Source organism: Colletes latitarsis, chromosome 2, assembly GCF_051014445.1.
Source record: "Colletes latitarsis isolate SP2378_abdomen chromosome 2, iyColLati1, whole genome shotgun sequence".
Taxonomy (NCBI): domain Eukaryota; kingdom Metazoa; phylum Arthropoda; class Insecta; order Hymenoptera; family Colletidae; genus Colletes; species Colletes latitarsis.
Genome location: NC_135135.1, coordinates 16,323,834 through 16,348,303, shown reverse-complemented (window position 1 = coordinate 16,348,303; position 24,470 = coordinate 16,323,834). Strand labels below are relative to the sequence as shown.

Below are 24,470 nucleotides of genomic sequence, written 5' to 3'. Positions count from 1 at the left end.
CTTAAACATGCAATTTTCACAAAATTTGGATACTTTTTGTATAAATCAGGGTATTGAGTAATTTTGCAAATATTTTAATTGGCTGTCACACATAGTTTTCGAAATATGATTATTTAAATGTTACGTTAAGCTCTATATTGATTGTTTTGCAATATAAATAATATCTAAAAAAGGACACGAATCTGTATAAAAGTATTCGGTTCGAAAATAAAAGTTCAACAACACAGAGGGCTGACAAAATAGGTGATAATATTGCTTTTAACTAAAGTATCAAATAAGAAGTTTAAATAAATGCATTTTAATAGAGCTAGTACTTCTAATTGTAATATATATTTATAAATCAATGCAAAAACATCTGTTCCAAATATAACAATAAATTTTAACACTGTATGACAATGTGTACAATACAATTGAACAAGTATATTTTATAACGATTTCATAAAATTCGGTATTTTTATTTTATCAACTCATTATTAATTCCCTAGTGTTTAAAAATGTGGATAAATATTTACACTTTTCACAAATTGCGAAGCACTGATGAAAATGATTAGATATAAGCAATCTATATCTGTATTATTACATAAATTAGTTCGTTTGGATGTTGTATATCTGTACGCATGTATGTATGTACAAGATAAATTAAAAAACTACTGGGATCTTCCAGTTTGAGTAGGTATTATTCAATCATAGTAAAAAAAAAATAAAGTTTATATTTTTATCTTATTTCATAATTTCTAACAAAACACTTAGAAAAACGAAAGAGTTTCTCTAAAACAAAATCAGCGATGATATGTCTCGAAAATGAATTGTTTATAAAAGAATGTATATGATTAGATATATAATATATTGTACATACATACACATTTTTTCCACGAATCTAAATATTCTAAATATTTTCTGATACTTGAAGCAAAGACTACATTGAATTAAAAACTTGCACAAGAAAATACCACCCACATGATTATGTATATATGTTAATTTTATATAATATTAAGATACTATTGGGAGCTGAAGAGTTTGCCCTTGGAAGAAATACTGATCCCATTGGTTAGAAAAATTGTCAGTTCGTCGAAAATGAATTTGAACAAAGTAAGTCATGATAAATCGCATAAGTCGAGAAGGTATCCTCTCCCCCCTCCCCTTTGAACACAGGTTTCTTCAGCTACCAATAATACATAATACATGTTTTCAACTAGTTCTAGAAAGCAGAATTTCGTAACTAAAATAAATAAATGTTAAAGGATCGACATATCGATATATTTGAATGTGCAATTAATTGAATCTTCAGCGTTTATCGAATGTATGTATGTGATAATTCAAGAAAATAATTCTATCGCTAAGGATATAACGTAGACGTACAATACTAAATATCTTATTTGCTTTTGACGATAGGAAAATGTAGCAAAGGAAAACATTGCTTATCTGACACGGGCAAATATTATCATAGGAATGAAATTTTTTCCGTGTCATAATATTTTCCCCCTACAAGTAAATAATGTTTTTCTTCCAAATCGTTTTCTATCATCAAAAACAAATGAAATATTTAATAACTTATGCGAAATATCCAGTAAAATGGCAGTGTTAAGGAAGCTGAAATAAATTATCCAACTTTCAAATAAAAAATGTACGTAATTCAATTCAATTGTTATACACAGATATTCTTAAAATTAAATAAACGTACAAGTTTTTCTTTTTATCGGTCCGATTTATATTATGTCTATAATTTTTTTTCTGGGCTATATTTAAAATGTATAATAGTTTAACCGTCCTACTACGAAGAATCTTTCTAAAATGTAATTATATCGTTTTATGTTGATATCATACTATAAAATATATTTACACTTAAGCGACGTATTCGTAATTGTTAGAAAATCGAACATCTACTATACAGTAGGTAATAAAAACTTACGTATAATTTATATAATTAATCACGAAACTATTATAATTACAATATTAAAACATGCTTGGTGTAATTTCATTTATGATTTCGTTAATAATACAAAATATAATTCCTCGTAGTTTCTTTTACCACGACCTCGTCGAATAGGTCTTTTAATAACTCCTCACTCCAAACTCATACATTCTCAATTGTTAATTTCTTTTTTATTATTACGACGTGTCTTTATACTTTGTTTGTCGAATCCAAACTTCGTATCCTTTGTTTTAAGATACACCTCTGCTCGCTTGTTTCCATGATCTCAAAATCTCTTGTTTGTCTATTTAATTTACACGTTCTTGTCTTTCTTTGACCAATGAATCCAAACTTCGTATTTTCGTAAATTCGTCAATATTACGCTCTTGTACGTTTCTGCTGCCTTGTTTTAACAAGGTCTTTAAAAAATCTCCTATTTATTTATTTAATTTACATCTTTTCAATCTGTCTTTGACTTTTTCCCTATGTGTTTGTCTACTATTTTAACTTTCAGAAATTCCTACATTTCTTTTAAACATGCAACTTGTTGTTTCATCCCTTCCGATTTCCCATAATACTACGTTTTGATTTAATATCTTCCGTGTGTTCATCCTACGCGTAGGTTACATCGAAAGATGTTCCTATTATTAATGGTAAAATTGAATAAATGTTCGCTATGTTCTATGTTTTCAATTTATTTTATACATTCCTGTGAAATTCAAATTATTATTTTCACTATTTCCCCCGTCAAGCATAAATTCGATGGCCTTTTTTTTTATTTCAGAAAGGAATAGGAAAGAATTCATATAAAATGAATCATTTATTGACTTCGAGCGTTAACGAAGTCTCCGGTTGCGTCCAAATATAACCGGTGCGCGTCATACTGCAATGCGCATCGTAATATCTACCAGGGGCACGACAGTAGGACCATCGTGGACAACGACATCGAAATTTACTATGAAACTCTTCTTTGCAGACTTCGTTCCACCAACAAGTCCGCTACAACAAGAAACCCCGCGGTTAATCAATAGTTTCCGAACGCCTCGACGAATAAAAATTCGCTTACCTCCGCCAAATAACCTCTTACACTCTGATCACTATAATTTCTTTTCTTAATAAGGTGTCCTGTACTTGTCGTGTGCACTTCTGCACACAAAAGTAACACCAATAACAAATGCAACGTCAACCCTTCCTGGAAAACAAGCAAGTAGGTCCAATTTTCTTCTTCGTTTGTATCACAGTCACTTTGGTACATTTTTTTTTTTTTACAATATTAAAGAAAAGATATTGGAAATATTAAAAGGAACATAGGGTGCAATAGATCGATTGTTGTAATGCAACAGTGGGGTTATCACGCGAGGAACTCCATTGTTCCGAAACTTACATTGTCGTGCATCTTTAAACAGTTCTTTTTTTTACGCAAGCGTCTTATTATGCAGCCACTTCGAAGTATCACATAAAAGAAATAGTTAGAGAACCAGCTACATACTCCGTTTCCGTTACTGTACGCTTCGTGAATACTTGGAATAAAAGATTATGTGTGTACATGTGTACAGAACGTGGCGCAGGCGTATGTTGCTTCTCTCCGGCTATTATGAATCGATCGTCGCTAAAATTTTTACTTTTGCAAGATAAAAGATAGTTTTTTAACAGATTTTCTTCGCATATTTGTTAACGAATTTAATGCAAGCTATCAAAGACTCGATGTTATTTTTTAAACGGAGAAATTACCAATATGAGTGTACAGAACTTCGTCTTTCGATGCTCAGGAAATAAATAGGGCAAATGAAATGTATGAAAATATTATTAGTTTAGGATACATTATTATTTTAATATTGTTATATCGTACTCGTTAATTTCGATACATTTATGCGTAACTTCTGATATCTAGACTATAAACAATAGTATGTAGGACACTAGCCGCCATTTTGATGGTCACCTTTGTTACTTTATTAACCCTTTGAGCTGAATTCAACGTCGTATTGCATTTACTGTTATATCTATCTTTTCGTAATATTATAATGCAATGCAAACACATCATAATTATTTCATCAGTGCCTTTAATAAGATATAACTAAGCTTAGATCGATTTGTGTTCATATTAAACTATTAATTCAAACGAAAATCGTCCTCCTCCGATCAGGAACACCACTCAGACGAAGGATCAAATTATTTTACGTTCGCAAGGAAAACAATTAATTCAAAACGATTAAATGTTCAAATTGGGAAAAATTTTTACTGGGAGATTTTAGAAGTCAAAATAAGACGAAAATCAAGAATATCAATTTGTTGATTGAAGCTTCGTTAAAAAGTTATTAAGAAATTAAATTCAAAAATTTCAAATCATTCTGGAAAAATTATTTTTAGTTGCAGGGGCCAATTGCAAGTACTTTTGGTCAACAGACATAGTCCCGAAATCCTACTCAGTTTCGAGAAAAAAATTCCTTACCGAAAATCTAATTTCTGGCCAGAAATGTCTGCCCGAATTTTCATGCGAATCTTTAAAACGTCATAACTTCTGAACGGATTGGACGATTTTAATGTTTGAAAAAGCAAACTACGCGTATTTTGGTGGAGAATATGTACAAATCGCAAAAATATTCGAAAAGTTGGTCCTTGAGCCCGCAAAATGAGAAAAACCCCATAAAAATGGTCCAATTTTCAAACAGCCATAACTCCTACAATTGTGAATATATTTCAATGAAACTTTTTTCTGAAGTAGAGCTCATGGGTACCTACAGAAAAGTATTAGACAACTTTTCTGTAGGGCGTCAAACAAAATTACTAAAAATGAAAAAGGAATTTTTAAGAAAAATCGACAGGTGCCTAAATTTTTCGGGGAAATTGAAAAGTTTCAAATCGTTCTGAAAAAATTATTTTCGGTTGCGGGGGTCAATTACAATCATTTTTGGTGAATAGACATACCCCCGAAATTCTACATACTTTCGAGAAAAAAATTCTTTACCGAAAATATGCTGTGTGGCCGGAAATGTTTCTATAACTTTTTAACGAAGCCTCAATCAACAAATTAGTATCCTTGATTTTCGTCTTATTTTGGTCTCTAGAATCTCCCATTAAAATTTTTCCCAGGAGTGGCCGATCATCCTGTATATGTATATTGGTGAATTGTTTTCTAACTTCATTTACGCAATCTCAGAATTCCGTAGTTTCCGCATTCCTTGTTACGTGTGGCATATTAGATAAAATGCTTTGTTGTGTTCATCTATCATTGTTTAACGTACATATTCCACTAGTTAAATATTGTAAATCGATACACCTTGCGAGAAATAACAGCAGATAGTAATTCTTATTGGCCACCTGACTAATGTCCTTCACTTCTAGGAAGTTGATTGAAGTTGGTACGCCTGGACGAGATAACTCATACCTATATAGGTGTTCGCATCGATGCTTCGTAAGTTAAAGTTGGAGGCCGTGTAAACACTGTCGGGTTTATAAAGTGTCAACAGAACGTCCATGTAAATAGTGAAATTTGTGTAAATAATTTTTCCTCAGTGTTGTACACGGTTTCGAGATATTTGATAAGTGTGCACCTTTTCCTGTGTGACATTTTTATCTAAACTATTCGATACACGTAGGATATAGTGCTACACGTGGACAATGCAGGTTAGAATTTAATAATAAATACAATTATTCATTATTATTTTGCTGACACAAATCACCCTTTTTTAGTTGACGAAACATTTATAAATCGTATGTTTTTAAGTACATGTTTACATATTAATAGCCAGTATAATATTTTGAAACCAACCGAAATATAATTATTTCATTCGAAAGTTTCTCTCGTAATTTTACGTTGAAGGAAAATTGTGAATTTTACAGCTGAGCAATTTATCTAATACGAATTTTGGTAATATAATTTTTATTATTTACATTCTAATTGATGTTTTTCAAGAGTATATAAAATCATTTTACTTCAACTTTAGCTATGGAATTGGGTTTATTATATTTCTGTTGGCATTTGTTGATGATTACTGACAGATTACTTTGGCACATGTGTACAGCCATGCGCATCCTTTATAAGAACAATAAATTTGATATATGTGCAACAGGAATTTCTTCTTTATTAATTACTTTCATGATATTGATATTGGAGAATAAAGAAGAAATTAAGCACTTGTTCATAATATACAGTGAACTGTACAAAACTAAGGATAAAAGTAATCAATGTTATGTCACATCCATACATAATGCGTTACATATGTATGAACATGACAAATTTAAGGTTGTATCACATTTATCAAGAACATTTAATTCCATTTATCCACTTGCATAATTCTGAAATTAATGTAAGAAGGAAATATCATTTTGTTAAACATATGAAAATGTATGTAAATCATTGCTGTCTGTATATGTATCAGTAGTAGCTGTAATATTATTCATACATGCAAACCATTTTACTCAAATTATATACATTTTCATAAGGTAAACAAAGGGAGTATCTTAAGATAAATTCAATTATTTAATCTTTTGATACTATAAAATAGTATTAGGAAACAAAGTTAAATAGCTTAGAAGTTTATACAAATTTTGTTAGTGGAATTAAATTCATTCATTGTAATGGAAGTTTTAAAAAAAATATTTATATATTTTATATATCGCAATAACAGCGGCGGGGGGGGGGGGGGGGGGGGGGGGGGGTAAATACAATTTCACTAATGGAGATGAAATTTTGGTAGGGTTGTTGAGGACCACTAAAAATGAGTCAATAAGATTAATTTAAAAAAATGAAGTTTTTAGATTATAACGTTGAATCGGTTTCGCGTTTGGGGATATCGTTAGATATCGAAAATTTTAATTAATATATTATAAGGGGTTGGGAAAGTGATCTTTCTTTTTTTAGAAATATAGAAGTTACTTTTCATTTCTGCTTGACAATGACAATACCAAAAATCTTGATTCTATGTTGAAAATTATGCAGTGGTTCATCGACCATCGCATTTACTGCGGAACCCGAGGTCGCGGGATCGATTCCGTCCAACCACGTATACTTTTTTCCTTTTTTTTTTGACACTTTGCCAATCGAGCAATACATTTATATAATCGAAAATACTATTTAAATATCTCGAGCAATAAATTAAACGATTCGTTACAAAAAGCTCCAGTTAATGTTTTAATTAACGAATGATTTCTCCGTAAAATGGACAGATTATACCTCGTCTGATCACTCTCTGGACTCGAATCCAAAACATTTATTTATTCCCTGCCTATTGCCAATATTGAAATACTTCGTTAACGAGTAATACAGGGTCTGACTAATTCGACATGCCTGGAATTTTTGAAAGACTGAGAAACTCTATGACATGACTATTACAGGCTTTTGTACATGCAGGTGGCCATTTCGAGGACGTCCCGTAAAGGTAAGCAGTTACCTAGTGGAGCACAAAAATGGCTACAAGTTGGAAACGAGTCAAATATGGCGCACGAACTTTCTTCGTTGGTTTTATGCCCCTTTGTCTGTACCACTGAAGATATCATTTCTTTTCCCCCATATTCTATACGGAAAACATTGTGCTAATACAGTCTCGATTATCTGGATCTAATAGGGACGAGGGTTGGTCTCATAATTGAGAGACTAACCAAAAAGTAATAGAAAACAAAGGACTAAATCTCAAAAAATTATAAAAAATCTTCTACCCATAATAAAATTACTACTAGCATCTTGTAGTGCCCTCTAAACGATAACTCGTTACGAATATAGCTCCTTATCGTGGTAATTGGTCCTAAGAGCTTAGGACGAAATCCAAATTCAAGGGAAGTGATTTTTATTTCGAGTCAATGACACAATAAATGTGCTATTTTCTAATTACAACGCAGCAATTGTTTATCATTAAATACCCGAACGCTTTAGTGACTAAAAAATTCATAAAAAATAATTCGACTAGCTTGAAGTTAAATCATAATTTGGATTCTTGTTTGATGAAAAGTTATCATTAAGAAAAACCATACAAATGTATTCTGTTCATTCTTGTATACATACAGTTTATATTAAACGAAATATATTGTTATACCTACATTTTCTAAGCGTGCTATCATTTTGTCTGTGCCCATTCATACGTTTACATTTCGTCTGGGAGAATCGACCAAAGGTAAGTTTGCGTATCTGCACAAGGCATACGTTGCATACATTTAAAAATCGTTACGTTATCTAAATTATCGCGCGAGAAATTGAAGATAGCACGCGTGGGCTATTTTTTCGTCTGGGGCGTACGAGAGATCATAAATTAGAAGCTTAGCTCGATTACGCTTTGACCTACTCTGCTTTTCGTCGCACACTTTCTATTGTATCTCTTTTTGCATTTCCCTTTCTTTAACCTAACACACAACCTCCATGTTATCATGAATTTTCTGACTCTAAGTTTTCCAAATCCATAGAATCCACTATAATCTTATCTCGCGAGCAGACTGCGGATTTGTTTATGCAAATACACACATTAGTATATTCGTTAGTTAAAAACAAAGAACGAGAGTCTAAAACGAGAACGATAATTTTACATTGGTATAATGTTTATGAATGCAAACGTAACGAAAACTGTTTTACAGAATAGTTAAAATGGACCTATTTGACGAATCTATCGAATTATTCAAAAATGAAGCTTCGTACGAGTAAAAGTTATTTTCGACTTATGTTTTTATATAGATTTACCCCTGTTCGGGTTGTACCGTCGGTTCGAAAACAGTATCTATCTAATAGTATTCTCTAATAGTAAAATTTTTGAAGTATGAACGTCATTCGGAGAATCTAGGAAGGATCATCAACGTCATAATGCGCACGGATTAAAAAGAAATCATCATGAAGCACGGCTGGGATTTGCTTGTATCCGTATAAGCTGCATTTTAGAACGAGGGAGTGTTATTTCGACGAGGATCATGGTTTTGGAAATCGATATTGTATCATAGTCCTGTGAACATCGTTATACTAACAGGTAGGCAGAATGCCACTAACAAGGGAAAGACATGGACTGTTCGTTCGTTGAACTACATAAATAAAATTTCATTTACATTTTTACCCATACTGTAGTGATTAGTGATGGGTGTGATACCACTCTTTTTTTAATACAAGCTTTCCTTACTTTCTCACGATTTTTAAGCAAAGTAGTGTACTAATCTTTTGAATCAAATTTACATCAATATTTGTAAAATAGTCGAATGACAAGGAATGTTTATTTGTGTCTTTAACTATAAGTAATATAGTTCGCTACTATATCGGATGGAACATGCTTCGGATAAAGAAATTATCTTATCGGATAAATTCATTTATTCGTTGCCCTTCGAAGATAGATAAATCGAACCTTTAGCTCACCAATGGAAATAGAGCATTTTTTTTCTGTAACTAATTGCTTGAGTAATTTGTTATTCAGATAATGCTAATCTTCGATTCGCGCATAAAGATCTAACGCACGTGTATATCGGGTTGCCTGTTTATAGGTGCTTACGAATGGTAAATTTTACAAAATTTTATACGTAAACTGGAAAATTTGTTTTCCACTTTTCTTTCCAATAATTTTCTTAATTCAAATCGACATTCCTTATTTTTTTCACAACCAGATTGTAGTGTAAAAACATCGTTATACAAATAATATGATCACGTATGAAGGAACCTAAATAGATAAGATTAAAATATATATTTTGAAATAAAACATTAAAGACTAATTCAAGCATGAATCCAACTTTATATTTAATTATATGTTATAACTTATTTGTAAGCCTAGATGTAGCAAATAATTTCCATCTGAAACACATATAGTGTGCACAGTTTATCATTTTACAAAGTAAATTTAATATCGTGCTGTTTTAATTAACGCGTATTGTTGCTACAGTTGCAACATAATTATTTCCCCGGACCCGTTGTAAGAATTTTCCGTAATGTTTGCGCGTAGAAAATTGTGGGTTCGTTCGGTTTCAGAGCTCTTACTATTCATCTTAGTGGTGGTATTGGAACGTTTATACGTAAATTGTACCACACGTGTCGAATCCTTTCGTTGATGGGTTTGGGGAGGGGGTAACAGGGTGGGTAGAACATTTAATTCGAGCTTGCGAGGGAAGTCGTTGATTGAAGACGAGGTATGCCAGTTGTGGTTCAACGCTGTTACGCGTTGGACTGCTTAATAGTTTTCGAGCTATGTGTCGCAAGTATTAATACAAGAAAGATCATAATATTCAAAAAATTTATCGTTGGAATATTATTGTCGTTATGTTCCGTCCACGGTAATTTAGAATTCTTTTGTTACGAATCGAAGTCCGCTCTGTTGTGTTAAAATTTAGCCAATGAATCCACGGTAAAGATTAAATGGATCTTTTTGAATGGAACGATGAGTCGGCCTCGACTCCTTTTCCCTCAAGTTTCGAGGTCAAAGTTACGCACTATAATATTCGAAACAGTGATGTGAATAAGGTGTGCAACTTTTACAGGTGTTCAGTGGTTTTGCGTTTGTGTGAAAATTAATACTCACAGATTTTTTTAATTATCGAGGCCACTAGCAAACACTCCTCGCGTAAGTTTAATATAATTTCTCATAACCGTTATTTAAATGCTTTAAACGCTCGGTTTTGTTCTACACTCTACAATGAAAATTGTAGCAAATTAAATCAGAATTTATAAAATGTTAAAAACATTTTCTTTCGACATTCGAATATCACAAATAACCAAGTATTTCTATAAGATAACTCATTTGTTTCTTAAAACATACTACTTTGTTAACTGATAAGTTCAATGATATGGATTCTTTATCAATATATTTATCTTCTTATCGAATCTACGAAAATGTCCAAATGCGTGTAATCCAAAAAGCGTATAATGGATCTTCAGAATATTATAGAAACGTGAAAATTCGTGTATTTGAATTTATAATTGTTTCTATAATATTGCAAATAAAATTTGCCCCATGTTTAAATAATCTGCACAATTTCTCTTTGTACTTTTTAATATGTAGAATGTATAACAAGTGTAAACAAATTTAAATTATTTGTTTTGCTTATAATTTGTTATTGTTCTTTGTTTTACAAGTTTAGAAATTTATTCCTTGTAACGAATGCTCACCTATGCTTGTTTAGAACACGAAATAATTTTCATTTGTTTACTAGCCGTATACTTGTTTAGCTTGATTAATAAACAATGATAATCGATATAAAATATTACGAATACTATTCAAAGTGATTTAGAAACTTCCAACGGCATATTTTGTACGTTTTCCTTTAATTGTCCCATAATTGTAGTTTGTTAAAATATAGTTACCTTCCCCTCTGAATATGCGGACGTGCTATCATGCTTCTCCATCAAGTATCATTAATCGAGGTTTTTAAAACCTCGACCTAATTAACAGGAGCATTACATATTGTTCATGCATCAATTTCATATTATATGCGATATTAGTGGAACGTATAAATAATTAATAAAAGAGTAAAAGCTTATAACAAAGAAAGTTTAATACTTTCATTCTTTACAAACGGAAACGTCTCATATTTCTATTTAAGTATTTGAAATAACATTAAATAGTTCCCTGGTCTGTTGGCAAACTTTCTTAAATTTACTTTGAACAAAGAATAATGTGTGTTATTTTTAAAAATTAATTTTTATGTGCTAATCATTATGTACATATGTATGTGATCGGCTACAGGTGTCAGCAAAATGGAGATTCTACGTGCTAAAACGAGACGAAAATTAAAAATAACTAAATTGAATTTAAGCGTAATTAGCGAGCTAACACTCGAGAGACAACCAATCGATACTCTTATACTTTTTGGAACAATAACTTTACATCGGTGTTTTTATTGCAATAGCTAAGGGAAACAAAGTATTGTTTAAAATAAAAATAGAAAATAAAATGAAATTAAATAACATTCTAAGCTCACGTATCACCTAAATTGGTTCTAGAAACTTGGACAAACTCTTTTCTTGAACAAACATACAAAAAATTCTTATCTAAATAGAGTCTCCTATTATCGTCTAACGAGATTATTCTTTTGTTTGGTGCAATGATGCATATGCACTTGCACTTCTTTGTAAATAGAACAGCATACGAGGTATAGAATACACGTTGTAAGTAATGTTTTTTTCCGCGTGACGCAGATTAGGGATCACGAGACCCCTTAACATATTTCCGTGTCACTTTCAACGTTATCGGACCACACTGGAACACGATTTTAGCACTCTTAGCAATTCAAGTTGAGACTAAATATTATTAGAAATAATTATTATATTTACAACTTATAAGCACTTTGTTTAAAATCTTTGCAATTGTTCTCGTCGTATCGTTACGCTGTAACAAATGATATTTGTTCCACAAATTCTACGATGTAAATCAACTTGATTTCGACTCAAGTTACGTTTCACAGTTCTTCGGTTTTACGAAATTTAAATATCTTTAGCGATAAGCACGTCGAATTAACAACTACATATTTCACAATATTTTCAGGAAGAAAGTAAACACTTTGAAATGTATTATTTACGTTAGAAATGTTTTTTTGTAGAGATCAACAGAACAATTGACTCATTGCAGTACGGCAACGTTAGAAGAGATCCTGGATAATACAGACGGAATAAAAAAGCGTACCGTTTCTGAAAAGATCATGAGTATCTGTAAAACTGCCATACGTTGGGTGCTCCTGTTGGATATTTTACTTGCCCTATCAGGTTTGAGTTTTTCTTTCTTTTACTTATTTTTCTCTTAATAGTTTTGTTTTTTTTTTTTAATAATTAGTTTGGCGTTTTGGATTTGTTAACAAATATATTTAAAACTTTAGTGAATAAGTATTCTCTTTGAATCGTTACGTTCGCAGAGGGTTGAACCAAACACGTGGCCGCGAATTTAATTATGGGAACGATTGACTGTCGCGAATAAAACAATCTAAGCGCGAAACGACGCGAATCAGGAGACCGTATGCCGAGTTATGGCTGTATATCAAATCAAACGTATTACTGGCCATTATCTGCCAACGAAAGATTGGTGCCTGTTGTTTAATAATGTTTACTTTATATTTACACCGATTAAATTTACACGTGTCGCTGACAGATGTGAGGAAGTGTCGGCTGGTTAATTAGAGCGTCGGTTACTACATTAGGAGATAAAACACACAGTTAGAAGCGTACATAGTTTACTATAATATTTCCAGACAACGTCAATGATCTCTGAAATGATGTAATTTTTACATAGAACAGGGATATGAATTTGTTTTGCGTACAGTGATTAACTGTGGTATATTCCTTTATATTCTATATTGCTGTTAATGTATTTTAATTTACGAATGAAACGCGAACGAATCTAAAATTTTCATTCGTTATTCGTGAATAAAATTTGGCGAAATCCAACTCAAAAGCCCGCTTGTTTACATTTATTTGTACGCGTGTTTGGATCATTCGACAGCCGTACCTGGACAGTTCTACGCTAGAAATGTAACGATGCATGCAATGAGAGTTGACTGGAAAACCGCGAACTGTGTAACACAATACCACACGAGACCACAGTCTGTTTAGAATTTTTCTTGGGCGTGTCGCAACTGGACAACTAAGTACATATGCACGCGGTGAAACGTCAATGAACTGTGTTAGGAGAAAATAAATTAAAAGATTGTAAAATTATGATCGACCGATTGTTAAATTCGCAGAGGCACGAAGAAAATACGTAACGAAAAGAGAAGGAGGGAGAGATTTAACCCTTTAATGAATTCTGTTAAATCCCTCGCCAACTTCTCCGCCCCGTCCAGGTGTCTATTGCCCAGATGCGTCTTTTTTCTCATTATGCTATCCTAAATACGTACGAGACGGGCCTGGAGCCATTTCAAAGTCCAAATTAACGATTTAACGTCTGGTTTTTTGCAATTTATACAATAAGGAATCGAAGATCTTCATATCAAAGTGTCGAACGTAATAAAATAATTTTGAAAGATTTAATTTAATTGAAATTTTACACCAGAAATAAATTTTTATTTATCTCGGTGACTTGCAATTCTCGAACATAAGACTATGGTTCGAACATCTGCGTTTGCCCTTGTAAATTGAAATTTACCGTGATAATTTATTTAATAACTACTTTTCAGAGTTTCTGCGTTTTTATCGCGAAACCATTAAAAGTTATATTCATTTTGCTAAATTTATTAAATGTAAAATTTGCATAGATATACGTTGTTCAATATCAGCTTGTACAAAATTTGCTGCGGTAATGACAAATATTAAGGATGAAATCGTTTGTGTATACTTATTTCGTTTCTGTAATCTCGTTCGAGTTCTATACAGAGAAAAGAATTCGCTTTTTATCGCGATTTATATCATCGGGAAATTGGCCTTATCGCTACAATATTTACGCATGCGTTCAAACTCGAATGACTTGATTATTGCCTTGTGTATGAAATTCGTAGTACTGTCCGTGATTTCAACTTGAGTTGGTGTTTACACATAAATTACTCATATTTTCTTAATCTCCTACCCCCCCTACCTTCCATTCGGATCGTTCTTTCAAATTCTCCTATCCTTAAGCTGTCATGCTCGGTTACATTGCTATTCTTCTTCTTCTCGTGTCGCTCGCATGCACGCGCAAGAAAAATTTGCATATCATGGACAAGAATGATAACGCGCGCAAAGAAAAAGCTACATCGAATTGGAAAACTTGTAAAGTGATTAATCAACGTAGCGTTTATAGTGCCCGTAAGTACCATGCTGTGAACATTATTATTATTATTTGTAAACATTATACACGCCATTTAACCGGGTTTAACCGGATTTAACCGGGATTTGTTCAAATGGATCAGTGTATTTTTCTCCGGTTGTAAAAATAATACAAATTTTATTATTTACGCGTTTCGATGGAGATGAATTTCATCCATTAATTAGACCATTTTTGGCTTTATCTTTAAATCTCGTCAAGCAATTTATTTGGTTCGTATGACTTGCAAAATGCTTAATTTTTACTTCCATTACCTAATTCCTTTATTATTATTTTTGCTTTTCTACTTCAGAATGTTGGGCTGCTTTTAACAGTTTTGTTAAAGATTACGTTCTAAACTACAGAGGTTTTTGTCATATGGGTAATTTATTTAGCGTTGCTATTAATTATTAATTTTGATAGAATTTAATAATGTTCGAAATGTATAAATGTTACGTAATCCAATTAAAAGTTACAACTAAGTATACTTTCATGGTTTAAATTGCAATAATTTTTAAATTAGTATTTTTAAGAGATAAGTACCTGAATATTTTTAGAGCATCTAAAAATATTAATTAGAGTTGAATGATTTAGTTGTAGTAATGCAAAAAAATGCATGAAATTAAAATTAAAACACGAAAATTGTAAATACTAATCATTTTTGGCATGTCAGGCTGAAAAATGTGAATGTTATGGGGTTGAAAAAATCAATGGGTGTCATGTTTCCGCCATATATCCCGACTCGAGAGTCAGTAATGAGCAAATATTGAAAATCACACTTTATGCTTTGTAAACGGTCGCTATTGTTGGCTCCTTTATTGCAATATGTTCACTTATCTCAATTCTTCTGAATTTGTTTTCTTATCTGATATTATCCTATTTATCTACTTGTCTTGTTTATTTCTTTAAGTACTTTCACCTTCTCAATTTTGACATTGAAATGTTTTTTTTTCGAGCATAGCATATCGCGTCCATTCGAATAATTATTATATTTTGTCGGCAAGGTATTATTTCTTCTCCGTTCAAGGAAAAATGTAGACTACCAACTAAAGAAATATTTTTCGCAAATCATATTAAATAACCGCTGCAAGGTTTATTTTAGAGAGGCCCTCGAAAGAATTATCGTAACTTAATCATTTTTAAATAAAAAAAAATACAATTAGTAGTACAAAGTCTACTCTTTCGGATAAAGGAACATTGATTGAAAAAGGTCTAAAAAATTTTGAGAGAAAAATTCCCAAAGGGCATCGGTTCGTTAACTCCTAACCGAGTATGACTCCTTAATGAATTTTGTAAATATTCGAATTAGCAAAGCCGTGGGTATGAATTTATTCGTTATTCGAGAATAAAACTTGCTCAACTCTAATCCCTGGATGGCCTATACCGTGTCTCTAAAACCTAAGCGACTCTGCCAACGCCATAATCATAACCAGGCTTGACTAGAGCGACCGCCAGGCGTCGCGTTCCCATAAAACGTTTCTTCCATGCAATGGTATGAGACCGTGTACATAAAATGGCCGTCGCGACCACGAGGAGTCCTTCCTTCGACACATGACTCTTATAATATACCTAACTACCCATAGAAAATGGTTGGTTGGACGTTAACGCGTCCCACGTATCTCCATTTTCTATTCGTTCACCGCGAATCCTCCCGCTAATTGCGACCTTCTTAGAAAGTCGTGAAGTCCTGACTCCAGAGCCCCCCCCCCCCCCATTATAGCGAATCAAAAAATTATTGGCACATTAATATTCATTTTATACCCACATCGATCTCAGCTGAACCTAGACATTATCGATAATATATTAATTATAAATTCCAAGACAATTATATGTACACGACGATAAGCGACAATTATAGGCATTCAAAATTAATAAATGAATTATTATTGATTTACTATTAATATCAAATCGGTATAGATATTACAATCGATATATAACCGTTTTAGAACCGATATAATATCGAAGAAGTGCCATTTTCTTACGATGTACGCCGTGTGTTTGGGATCATTATGTTAATGCTGATTCACACATTTGTGTATTTAATTGTATCATCGTCTGTTTCAGTAATCGTACTTCTGGGAGTGTTGGAATTTGGGACTATTCCGCAACAGCGAATCGGCTTTTACTGCAATGACCCGACAATTTCGTTTAGGTTTCTGGGAGATACAATTTCTATTGCACTATTGATTAATGGTTGCCTGCTAGCGCCAATTGTTGTGGTACGTGAAAGATAAATAACGTTTTACATACGTTATTATCCTCTAAATGACAAAATGTTTCTACGATCTTTTACCAAAATTTTTTTAAAGTCTTTTAAAATAGCTGACATGATTCCAACCGTACTACTAATCCCAAAAAATAATATTTCCTCTTTGCTCTCTTTTTTTTATCTCTTCGTTTTTACGTCTTTTCGCGAGTATGGCTGACACTGATCGACTTTGACTCTTGAAGAAGTATCCAAACTTACGAGGAAAAGAATTATTTATATAGAAAATAGTCTACGTCTCACTTTGCAAGCGAATGATACTAACTTATATTAATTTTCGAACACGATAGTTTTAATGTCTCTCGTTTTACGAATGCTTTGCTTCGCATGATTTTAGATGTGGCTAGCCGAGTATGCCTGTCATCCTGTTGATAGCTATAGTATAGCTTCGGGATACGCTGGTTCGAGAGCGAAACAAGTTTGGCTGTGGTATGGCCACTATTTAGTCGGAATAATTACTTTGACGTTTATATGCGATGTGATGAAAACTCTGATCGGCGAACCAAGGCCGCATTTTTTGGATACGTGTCAGCCACGCGAAGCAACCAATTGCACCGACGAGTAAGCCAATTGTCATTTCTTTTTTTTTTTTAAACACGATCATCTTTCATTTTTACATTATTTTTTTTATTATACAAAACATCTCACGTATTCAACTGTTTATAATAGAAGATGAAATAAAATGAAATAAGACTTGTTTGTTCTATTTCTGCACACTAATGAATACGTAAAACTACAAAAATCAGTGACTCTAACTAACCAAAATAAAATTCTATAAACGTATACTAAATCGAAAAGGCTCTATTTATTGTACAAAACTCAATCGCGTATCATATTCATCTAAACTGTTTTTGTTCGAGCAAACTTTAAGCGAATAATTTAATATTTTATTTCAGATACGTAGAAGCATATACATGCACGAATACAAATTATACAAACTGGTTTGTGTCAGACTCCAGTAAATCGTTTCCGTCTGGGCATTCTGCTCTTTCCATGTATACGTCTGTTTTTATAATGGTAAGGATAAGTATGGATACAGATTGTTATCGTGTGAGACTTTCTCTCAGCTTTGTCACGCAAGCTGACCACTTTGAAAATTCCTTTTTAGGAATATTATTAAATAATTCGCTTTTTTGTTACAGTGGTACTTACAAAACCGTTTGCCAAATCGGACATTTCTTATAAAACCGTGGCTACAATGCGTGGTATGTTTGTGGACTGTAGTATGTTCACTGACCAGAATCAGTGATCACAGGCACCATTGGTGGGACGTACTCGCTGGCATAATTTTGGGCTTCGCCTTCAGTGTGCTAACCGTTACAGTGTCATGTCGTGCGTTTCGTTTGAACCGGATCGACACGCGCGTCTATAGTGAGGGTATAGAGAACGGGCAAATGAATTTCAACAGTAAAAAATACCACAGCGTCAAGAAACTCCTGCACGAAACGACCGTTGACCTTCACGAAGGTCGCGAATCGAAAAGCGCATCGTCAAATTGGAAAGAATGACTAATCCTGTGAAATTTCGTGATAGTCGAAAGCTCAAGAAACAAATTCAAACCCGCTCAAACGTTTATTTTATAAATTTCTGCGAAGAAACGATGAATTGCATTTGCATTAAACCAATAAATTTTATTTGTTTACGTCATCGACCTGATAGAAAGAATCGAACGAAAAAGAATTCAATTTCAAAATTAAAATTCTTCTACGATAGGTGTCTAAAACCTTTCTTGAACTTTTAAATCGTAATGTTAGTTGCGCGTTAGTGAAACGTAACAAGTCTAATAAAAAAAATTAAAAGAAAATGTTGAAAATCGTGGGTTAATCGAAACGAAACGTAACGATAGAGTAGCTTTGTTTTTTGAGGCTTTGGATTGTGATTAATACGCTTCTAACGAAGAGATTATAGTTTGTTAGCGATGGTATTAAAAACCTTTAGTGAAATGTAGAGGATAATATTAACGCCCGTGAAACGTAAACGTATAATATTAAGAACCATTTTTATCCGAATGAGCAAAACTCTGTACGTAACAATGAAGCGGTATTTTTAATTAAGCAAAATTCAATCCTACAGTTTTTCCAAACCATATTAATTTATAATCTTATGTAACAGGATAGAAATTTGTAGCAAAGTTGGTCAAGGAAAGGTCAAATCTAACCATTTTCTTTTGTATCGATTGCAGTTCGAGCGTTTAGGCTAATACCAGCGATCTATTGTAGAGTGAAAGAAAGATCAGTTTCGTAAAAGATCGCGAATTTTGCAAGTAAGCAATTAATCGACACAGTCAGTATTTCCCTTACTTATAGTGCTACGTTTCCTGTAATCCCGATATTGATCTTTGTCATTCCATGATAGGACGCTATTTTTGAAAATTGGCGCAACATACAAAGAGTCTGCGAGCCGTTTCTTCCTTAGTTATACGGAAAAGCAAGAGAATAATAAGTAGCACATTAGTCTATTTAAGTTAATTTAGCAACTAAATAAATTCCAACAATGCGTAGAACATTATTTTTGTTCCAGTATCTTTAATCTTAGTGTAATTAGTTTATTAGTTTCTTGAATAAATAATTAATTCGTTCGTTTAAAAATAGGGCGTATGAAGCAGTCGAGTGAAAAATTGTTCGCGGTTACTAGCGTCCCCCTTTCCGTATTTCTAGATTACTTACGATTTATGATACATTCCTCAATTATTATCCTTTACTTAATTTAATTACAACTGTCGTGCGAGCATGTAAATTGTCGTTACGTTGAATATAAGGAAAACAAGAAATGTAAATAATATAATCTATTATTTAATGAAGTAATAATTGCAGGTAGTGATATATTGCTGTAAATATACAATAATTCTGAAATGTCGTCTACAAAAATAAATTTCAGATAAACTTTTTCTGACACGCCTTGCAGAAATACTTTCCATTTTCTTTAGGCAGCGTTAGTTAAATAAACTAGTAAATTATCTATATTATGCGATCATTCGTATATTATCTATTTTCTTTGTATACTTTTATTTATCATAATCGGAAATATACCATTATTTTTTACAAATAACATTATTTTCTTTTCATAAATACTACACCTTCGTTTGATTCATACCGTGTAAAATATATTCTAAACAGGGGAAGAGGACTAAGCTTGACTGGTAAACTGGAATATAGAAAGTTCCTTTAATTTCCGCGCCTTTATAGATTCTACTAGATAACAAAATGGTTGCCAACACTTCAGAATCAATCACTAAACCTTGGAATAATCCCCTAGAGCGTCTCTTCCCGGAAGAGATTTCCGATCTCATAGAATTATTTTATCGCAATGATAGATTACAATTTTTAATGGATAGTTCTTGACATATGTTTTCATTTTTAGAGAAATTGTAAATTTTAATAAACATATGTTTACCTTTGGAATCAGTCTAACTTTCACTTCGTGGCATTCAATCTGAGCAGTGAATGTAACAGGTGGTGTTGCATATGTGTCAATTTTGTTTGTTTCCATAAAAGAAAAATAAATAATGGAATCATCAAAATTGGAACATATTCTTAATACAGAATATAGCAAAAAGTACGATGGTCATGTTCAATATGGAACTGCCGGTTTCAGAACAAAGTAAGTCTTTCATCTTTATATTTTACTAACAATATAATGTGAAATTTATGATAAAAATATGCAATTAGGAAATAGTAATGGATTTATGGTTATTATAATATCATTACTCTTTTAATTTTGAAAATTAATAGTTTTTTTAATTTCCTTGGACCTTGATAGAATAAAACATCTTCATAATTTTTTCAATACTTTCATCTAATTCTATAGAGTGTAACTACAGTCCAGTACCAAATGTAATTGAATTTAAACATTACAGTACATATAAAAAGCTATCACAGTGACATGTTAACTCTTTCTAATCTGAAACTTTTCCCTGATCATCTACCAGCAACTAGAATGCACTTTAACTATATCACTGATACATGTAGTAAATAAACTGAATTTCTTTAGATACATCATTGACATACATACTGTACCACAAAAATATAGAAATTCAAACCCATAATTTTGGATATTCACTACTTCATGTTTTAAAATACAAAACTTGTAATCCCTAATTATTTAATTATTTAATAAAATGTATAACTCAAATATCATATAGAATAAATTTGTACATATTATCAAATTATATTTTAGAGCAGATATTCTTGGACATGTCCTCTATAGAATGGGACTTTTAGCAGTATTAAGATCTAAGGTCAAAAAAGGTATATGCCACTACAAAAATGATATAAGAATATGTGCAAAGGATTTCATTTTAATTATTTAATATTTTTATAGCTGCAATTGGTATAATGATTACTGCAAGTCATAATGTTGAATCTGACAATGGTGTGAAACTTGTAGACCCAGCTGGTGAAATGTTAGAAGTATCTTGGGAATCTATTGCTACCAATTTAGCTAATGTAGAAGATTCAAATCTGATTTCTAAAGTAGAACAAATTATAAAAGAACAAAATATTGATATGTCTACAAATGCAACTATAATAATTGGTAGGGACACTAGAGAAAGTAGCCCTATGTTATTAACTGCTGCTATTGCAGGAGTTCAGGCTCTAAATGGAATTGTAAAAGATTTTGGTGTAATTACAACTCCTCAATTGCATTATCTTGTTGTATGTACAAACTCTAATGGCAGTTATGGTGAACCTACATTACATGGTTATTATGAAAAATTATCAAAATCATTTAAACATATAAGACAAAATAAGGTTAATAATGGACAGTATGTAGCAGAAGTATCATTAGATGCAGCTAATGGTGTTGGTGCCATTGCTATAAAAGAGTTTCAGAAATATTTAGACTCAACAATTATTCACATATACAATGATGGAAATGGAAAATTAAATCACATGGTATAATTACAATTCTAATATCAATAATCTAAATTGATTAAAATGTATTTTAATGACCTGAAAAATACATTTATTGTAGTGTGGAGCTGATTATGTTAAAGTAAAACAGGTGCCACCTATAAATTTTGATCTTAAATCAAATGCTAGATGTGTATCTGTAGATGGTGATGCAGACAGAATAATTTACTTTTATCTAGATGAAAATAGTAAATTTCATCTTTTGGATGGTGATAGAATAGCAGCACTTGTTGCTGGGTATTTCAAAGAACTTTTAGAAGAAAGTCGTTTATCATTTCAACTTGGTGTAGTACAAACAGCATACGCTAACGGTGGTTCTACCGATTACATTTCGAATTTACTGGTATGTTAAATCGATTAACTTTTTAAATAATAGAAGACTATAAATAAAGCTCTATATTTTATATGTATCATTTTTGCAATTATTTTAGCAAATCCCAATTGCATGTGTGCCAACTGGTGTAAAACATCTGCACAAAAAAGCATTAGAATTTGACATAGGGATATATTTTGAAGCAAATGGGCATGGTACTGTGCTTTTCAAAAATACTGTCGTTCAAACACTTAAAACTGTTGCTAAAAATTCGGAGTAAGTTTTATTTAAACGTACTATGGTAGCAACAATATTCATTATTTATTATGATGCAGTATTTATTCGTTGAGAACGCAGTTTAGTTTATACCAGACTTGGGCACGAGAAGGATCCCTCGTCCCGTTTGTAAAAGACAGGGATAGTTTAGAAAAGGACAAGTTAACGGTTTTGTTTGGAGGCTACAGACGCGATCTAGCGATAATAACTCGGTATGACCGAAAACAAGAAGAGAATATTATGGTTCTCTTCTCCCATGGCGATGTGTGGTTTACGTTATTACGATATATATAAATCACACCGGTCCTTAGCGTTGCTAACGAATAAATACTGCATACGATAAACATTATAATATGCAGTAAATTGTCTAAATACGTGAATATTTATTATAAAAATGTATTATAACTCGACAGATTATCTGCAACTGAAAGAGCAGCTGCTTCTAAGTTAGCAAATATGAGTGATATGATAAACCAAACAGTTGGTGACGCTTTTAGCGACATGTTACTGGTAGAAACAATTTTACATGCAAAAGGTTGGAGTATAATAGATTGGGAAAGAAACTACAAAGATTTGCCAAACAAACAATTGACAGTAAAAGTTAGAGATAGAAATATTGTAACAACAACTGATGCAGAAAGACAATGTGTAACACCTGAAGGATTGCAAAATGAAATTGATAGAGTAGTGTCACAGTATAAGAAAGGTCGTGCATTTGTCAGGTACACTATCATTTCATAGTTATAATTGAATCTTCCACAAGCCCTGTCCAAAGTGAGCTCTAGTTTCCCATACACTGAAAATTTTCTTTTCAGGTCATCTGGAACTGAAGATGTGGTACGAGTATATGGAGAATGTGAAAATCTGACTGATCTTAACAGACTGATTCTAGATGTAGCATTATTAGTCTACGATTATGCTGGTGGAATAGGTCCTAAACCTCAACTTGTATAGTTCCTTCACTATTCCTATTTTATATAAGCTACATATATTTTTACATACAGAGTATTAAATATAATTTATACAGATTATAGTATAATGAATACAAGGTGCTAAAAAATTCCTGCAATTTTTCTACCCATGTATACAACTGCCATATAAATGAATAAATATTATCAAACCATCAAATACTTTTATTAGACCTAGTATGAACAATATTAATGATCATGCCTAAATTACAATTCTCTTTACAAAGAAAAACAAAGTACAAAATAACAGTCACAATAACTGTACACAGATTAAGTTTGGTTCCAAAGGACACTTCCTCTTCTGTAAATGTATAAATTTGCACACACAAACACATATACACACACCACAATTAAATATCTATATCATAGATCACATAATATTAGGCGATGGGCGTTGGAAAATATGAATTTGCACTATTTGTGACTAATTTTAGGTAGAAGTACCCAGACCCTAAAGTTGTGTTTTCCTTGTGTTTCGCGACGCTGCGCATTTGAAATGTAATTTCTTTTCCGAAATACATTTCCGAGACGGCCAATTTTTATATTTAGGCATAATAATTATAAACGATACCATAACCTGCAAAGGATGGAAATCATGGCCTTCGGATGTTGTTCTTCGGTTAGTCTAGGCAATCTATAAATTCTTTGTCAAACATTGTAACCAGCTCATGCACCGGACCGATCGGACACGAATAGAGAAACGCGAAATTGCGTCGTCGGAACAACTAAAAGTAAAAATGGCGGTGGTTTTATGCAATGTCTTGCTTTATTTATATCTGCTGCCAGACGGCGCTGATGCGTGTTTTCCGTTTTAAAAAGAAATGGCTAAAATGCCGTTACAAATGTTACAATGTTTGATCTGATTCAATGAATGATTCTCATTGAATGCATAAAAACCAGTAATGCATAGCATGTACTTCATCGCTTTCTGTTAAAAGTATTCAAAATGGAATTTGTTGACGCCATTTTGTACCTCATTTTGAAAGTCTCTTCCATTTTTCTTTCAATTATTTTGTTTAATCAAATATTTCTTTCAATTAATAAATACGTAAGTAATAATGTAATTTCGTAATAAAATATTCGGTGTCGAAAAAAATCACAGGCAGATTTTATTTTAAAATTTGAAGGGACTCGCAAATCGTCAATTACTAGGGCACGCCAAGAGT

The 24,470-nt window shown here is 32.3% G+C and overlaps 3 protein-coding genes across 6 annotated transcripts; 2 read left to right on the top strand and 1 right to left on the bottom strand.

Annotated features, from left to right (window-relative positions):
- Positions 1 to 252: 252 nt before the first annotated feature.
- LOC143351474 (uncharacterized) lies at positions 253 to 3,667 on the bottom strand. The gene is made up of 3 exons (XM_076782995.1): positions 3,297 to 3,667; positions 2,979 to 3,104; positions 253 to 2,911 (listed from the first exon to the last, which is right to left on the bottom strand). Exons 1-3 carry the CDS (start codon positions 3,306 to 3,308, stop codon positions 2,729 to 2,731), a joined length of 321 nt encoding a protein of 106 aa, XP_076639110.1. The 5' UTR covers positions 3,309 to 3,667; the 3' UTR covers positions 253 to 2,728.
- A 1,658-nt stretch (positions 3,668 to 5,325) lies between these two features.
- Positions 5,326 to 19,705, top strand: LOC143351445 (phospholipid phosphatase 1). 4 transcript variants are annotated; one of them, XM_076782930.1, is made up of 6 exons: positions 5,326 to 5,536; positions 12,401 to 12,563; positions 16,633 to 16,787; positions 17,172 to 17,395; positions 17,731 to 17,851; positions 17,977 to 19,705. In XM_076782930.1, exons 1-6 carry the CDS (start codon positions 5,531 to 5,533, stop codon positions 18,340 to 18,342), a joined length of 1,035 nt encoding a protein of 344 aa, XP_076639045.1. In that variant the 5' UTR covers positions 5,326 to 5,530; the 3' UTR covers positions 18,343 to 19,705. The 4 variants fall into 4 exon arrangements, with proteins under 4 accessions (XP_076639045.1, XP_076639047.1, XP_076639049.1 ...); XM_076782932.1 differs by lacking the exon at positions 5,326 to 5,536 and adding an exon at positions 10,002 to 10,425; XM_076782934.1 differs by lacking the exon at positions 5,326 to 5,536 and adding an exon at positions 12,063 to 12,094.
- Positions 19,706 to 20,129: 424 nt separating this feature from the next.
- Positions 20,130 to 23,451, top strand: Nst (phosphoglucomutase 3-like protein nst). Its single transcript, XM_076783033.1, has 7 exons — positions 20,130 to 20,434; positions 21,011 to 21,081; positions 21,155 to 21,729; positions 21,809 to 22,090; positions 22,179 to 22,336; positions 22,750 to 23,058; positions 23,152 to 23,451. Exons 1-7 carry the CDS (start codon positions 20,340 to 20,342, stop codon positions 23,288 to 23,290), a joined length of 1,629 nt encoding a protein of 542 aa, XP_076639148.1. The 5' UTR covers positions 20,130 to 20,339; the 3' UTR covers positions 23,291 to 23,451.
- Positions 23,452 to 24,470: the final 1,019 nt, after the last annotated feature.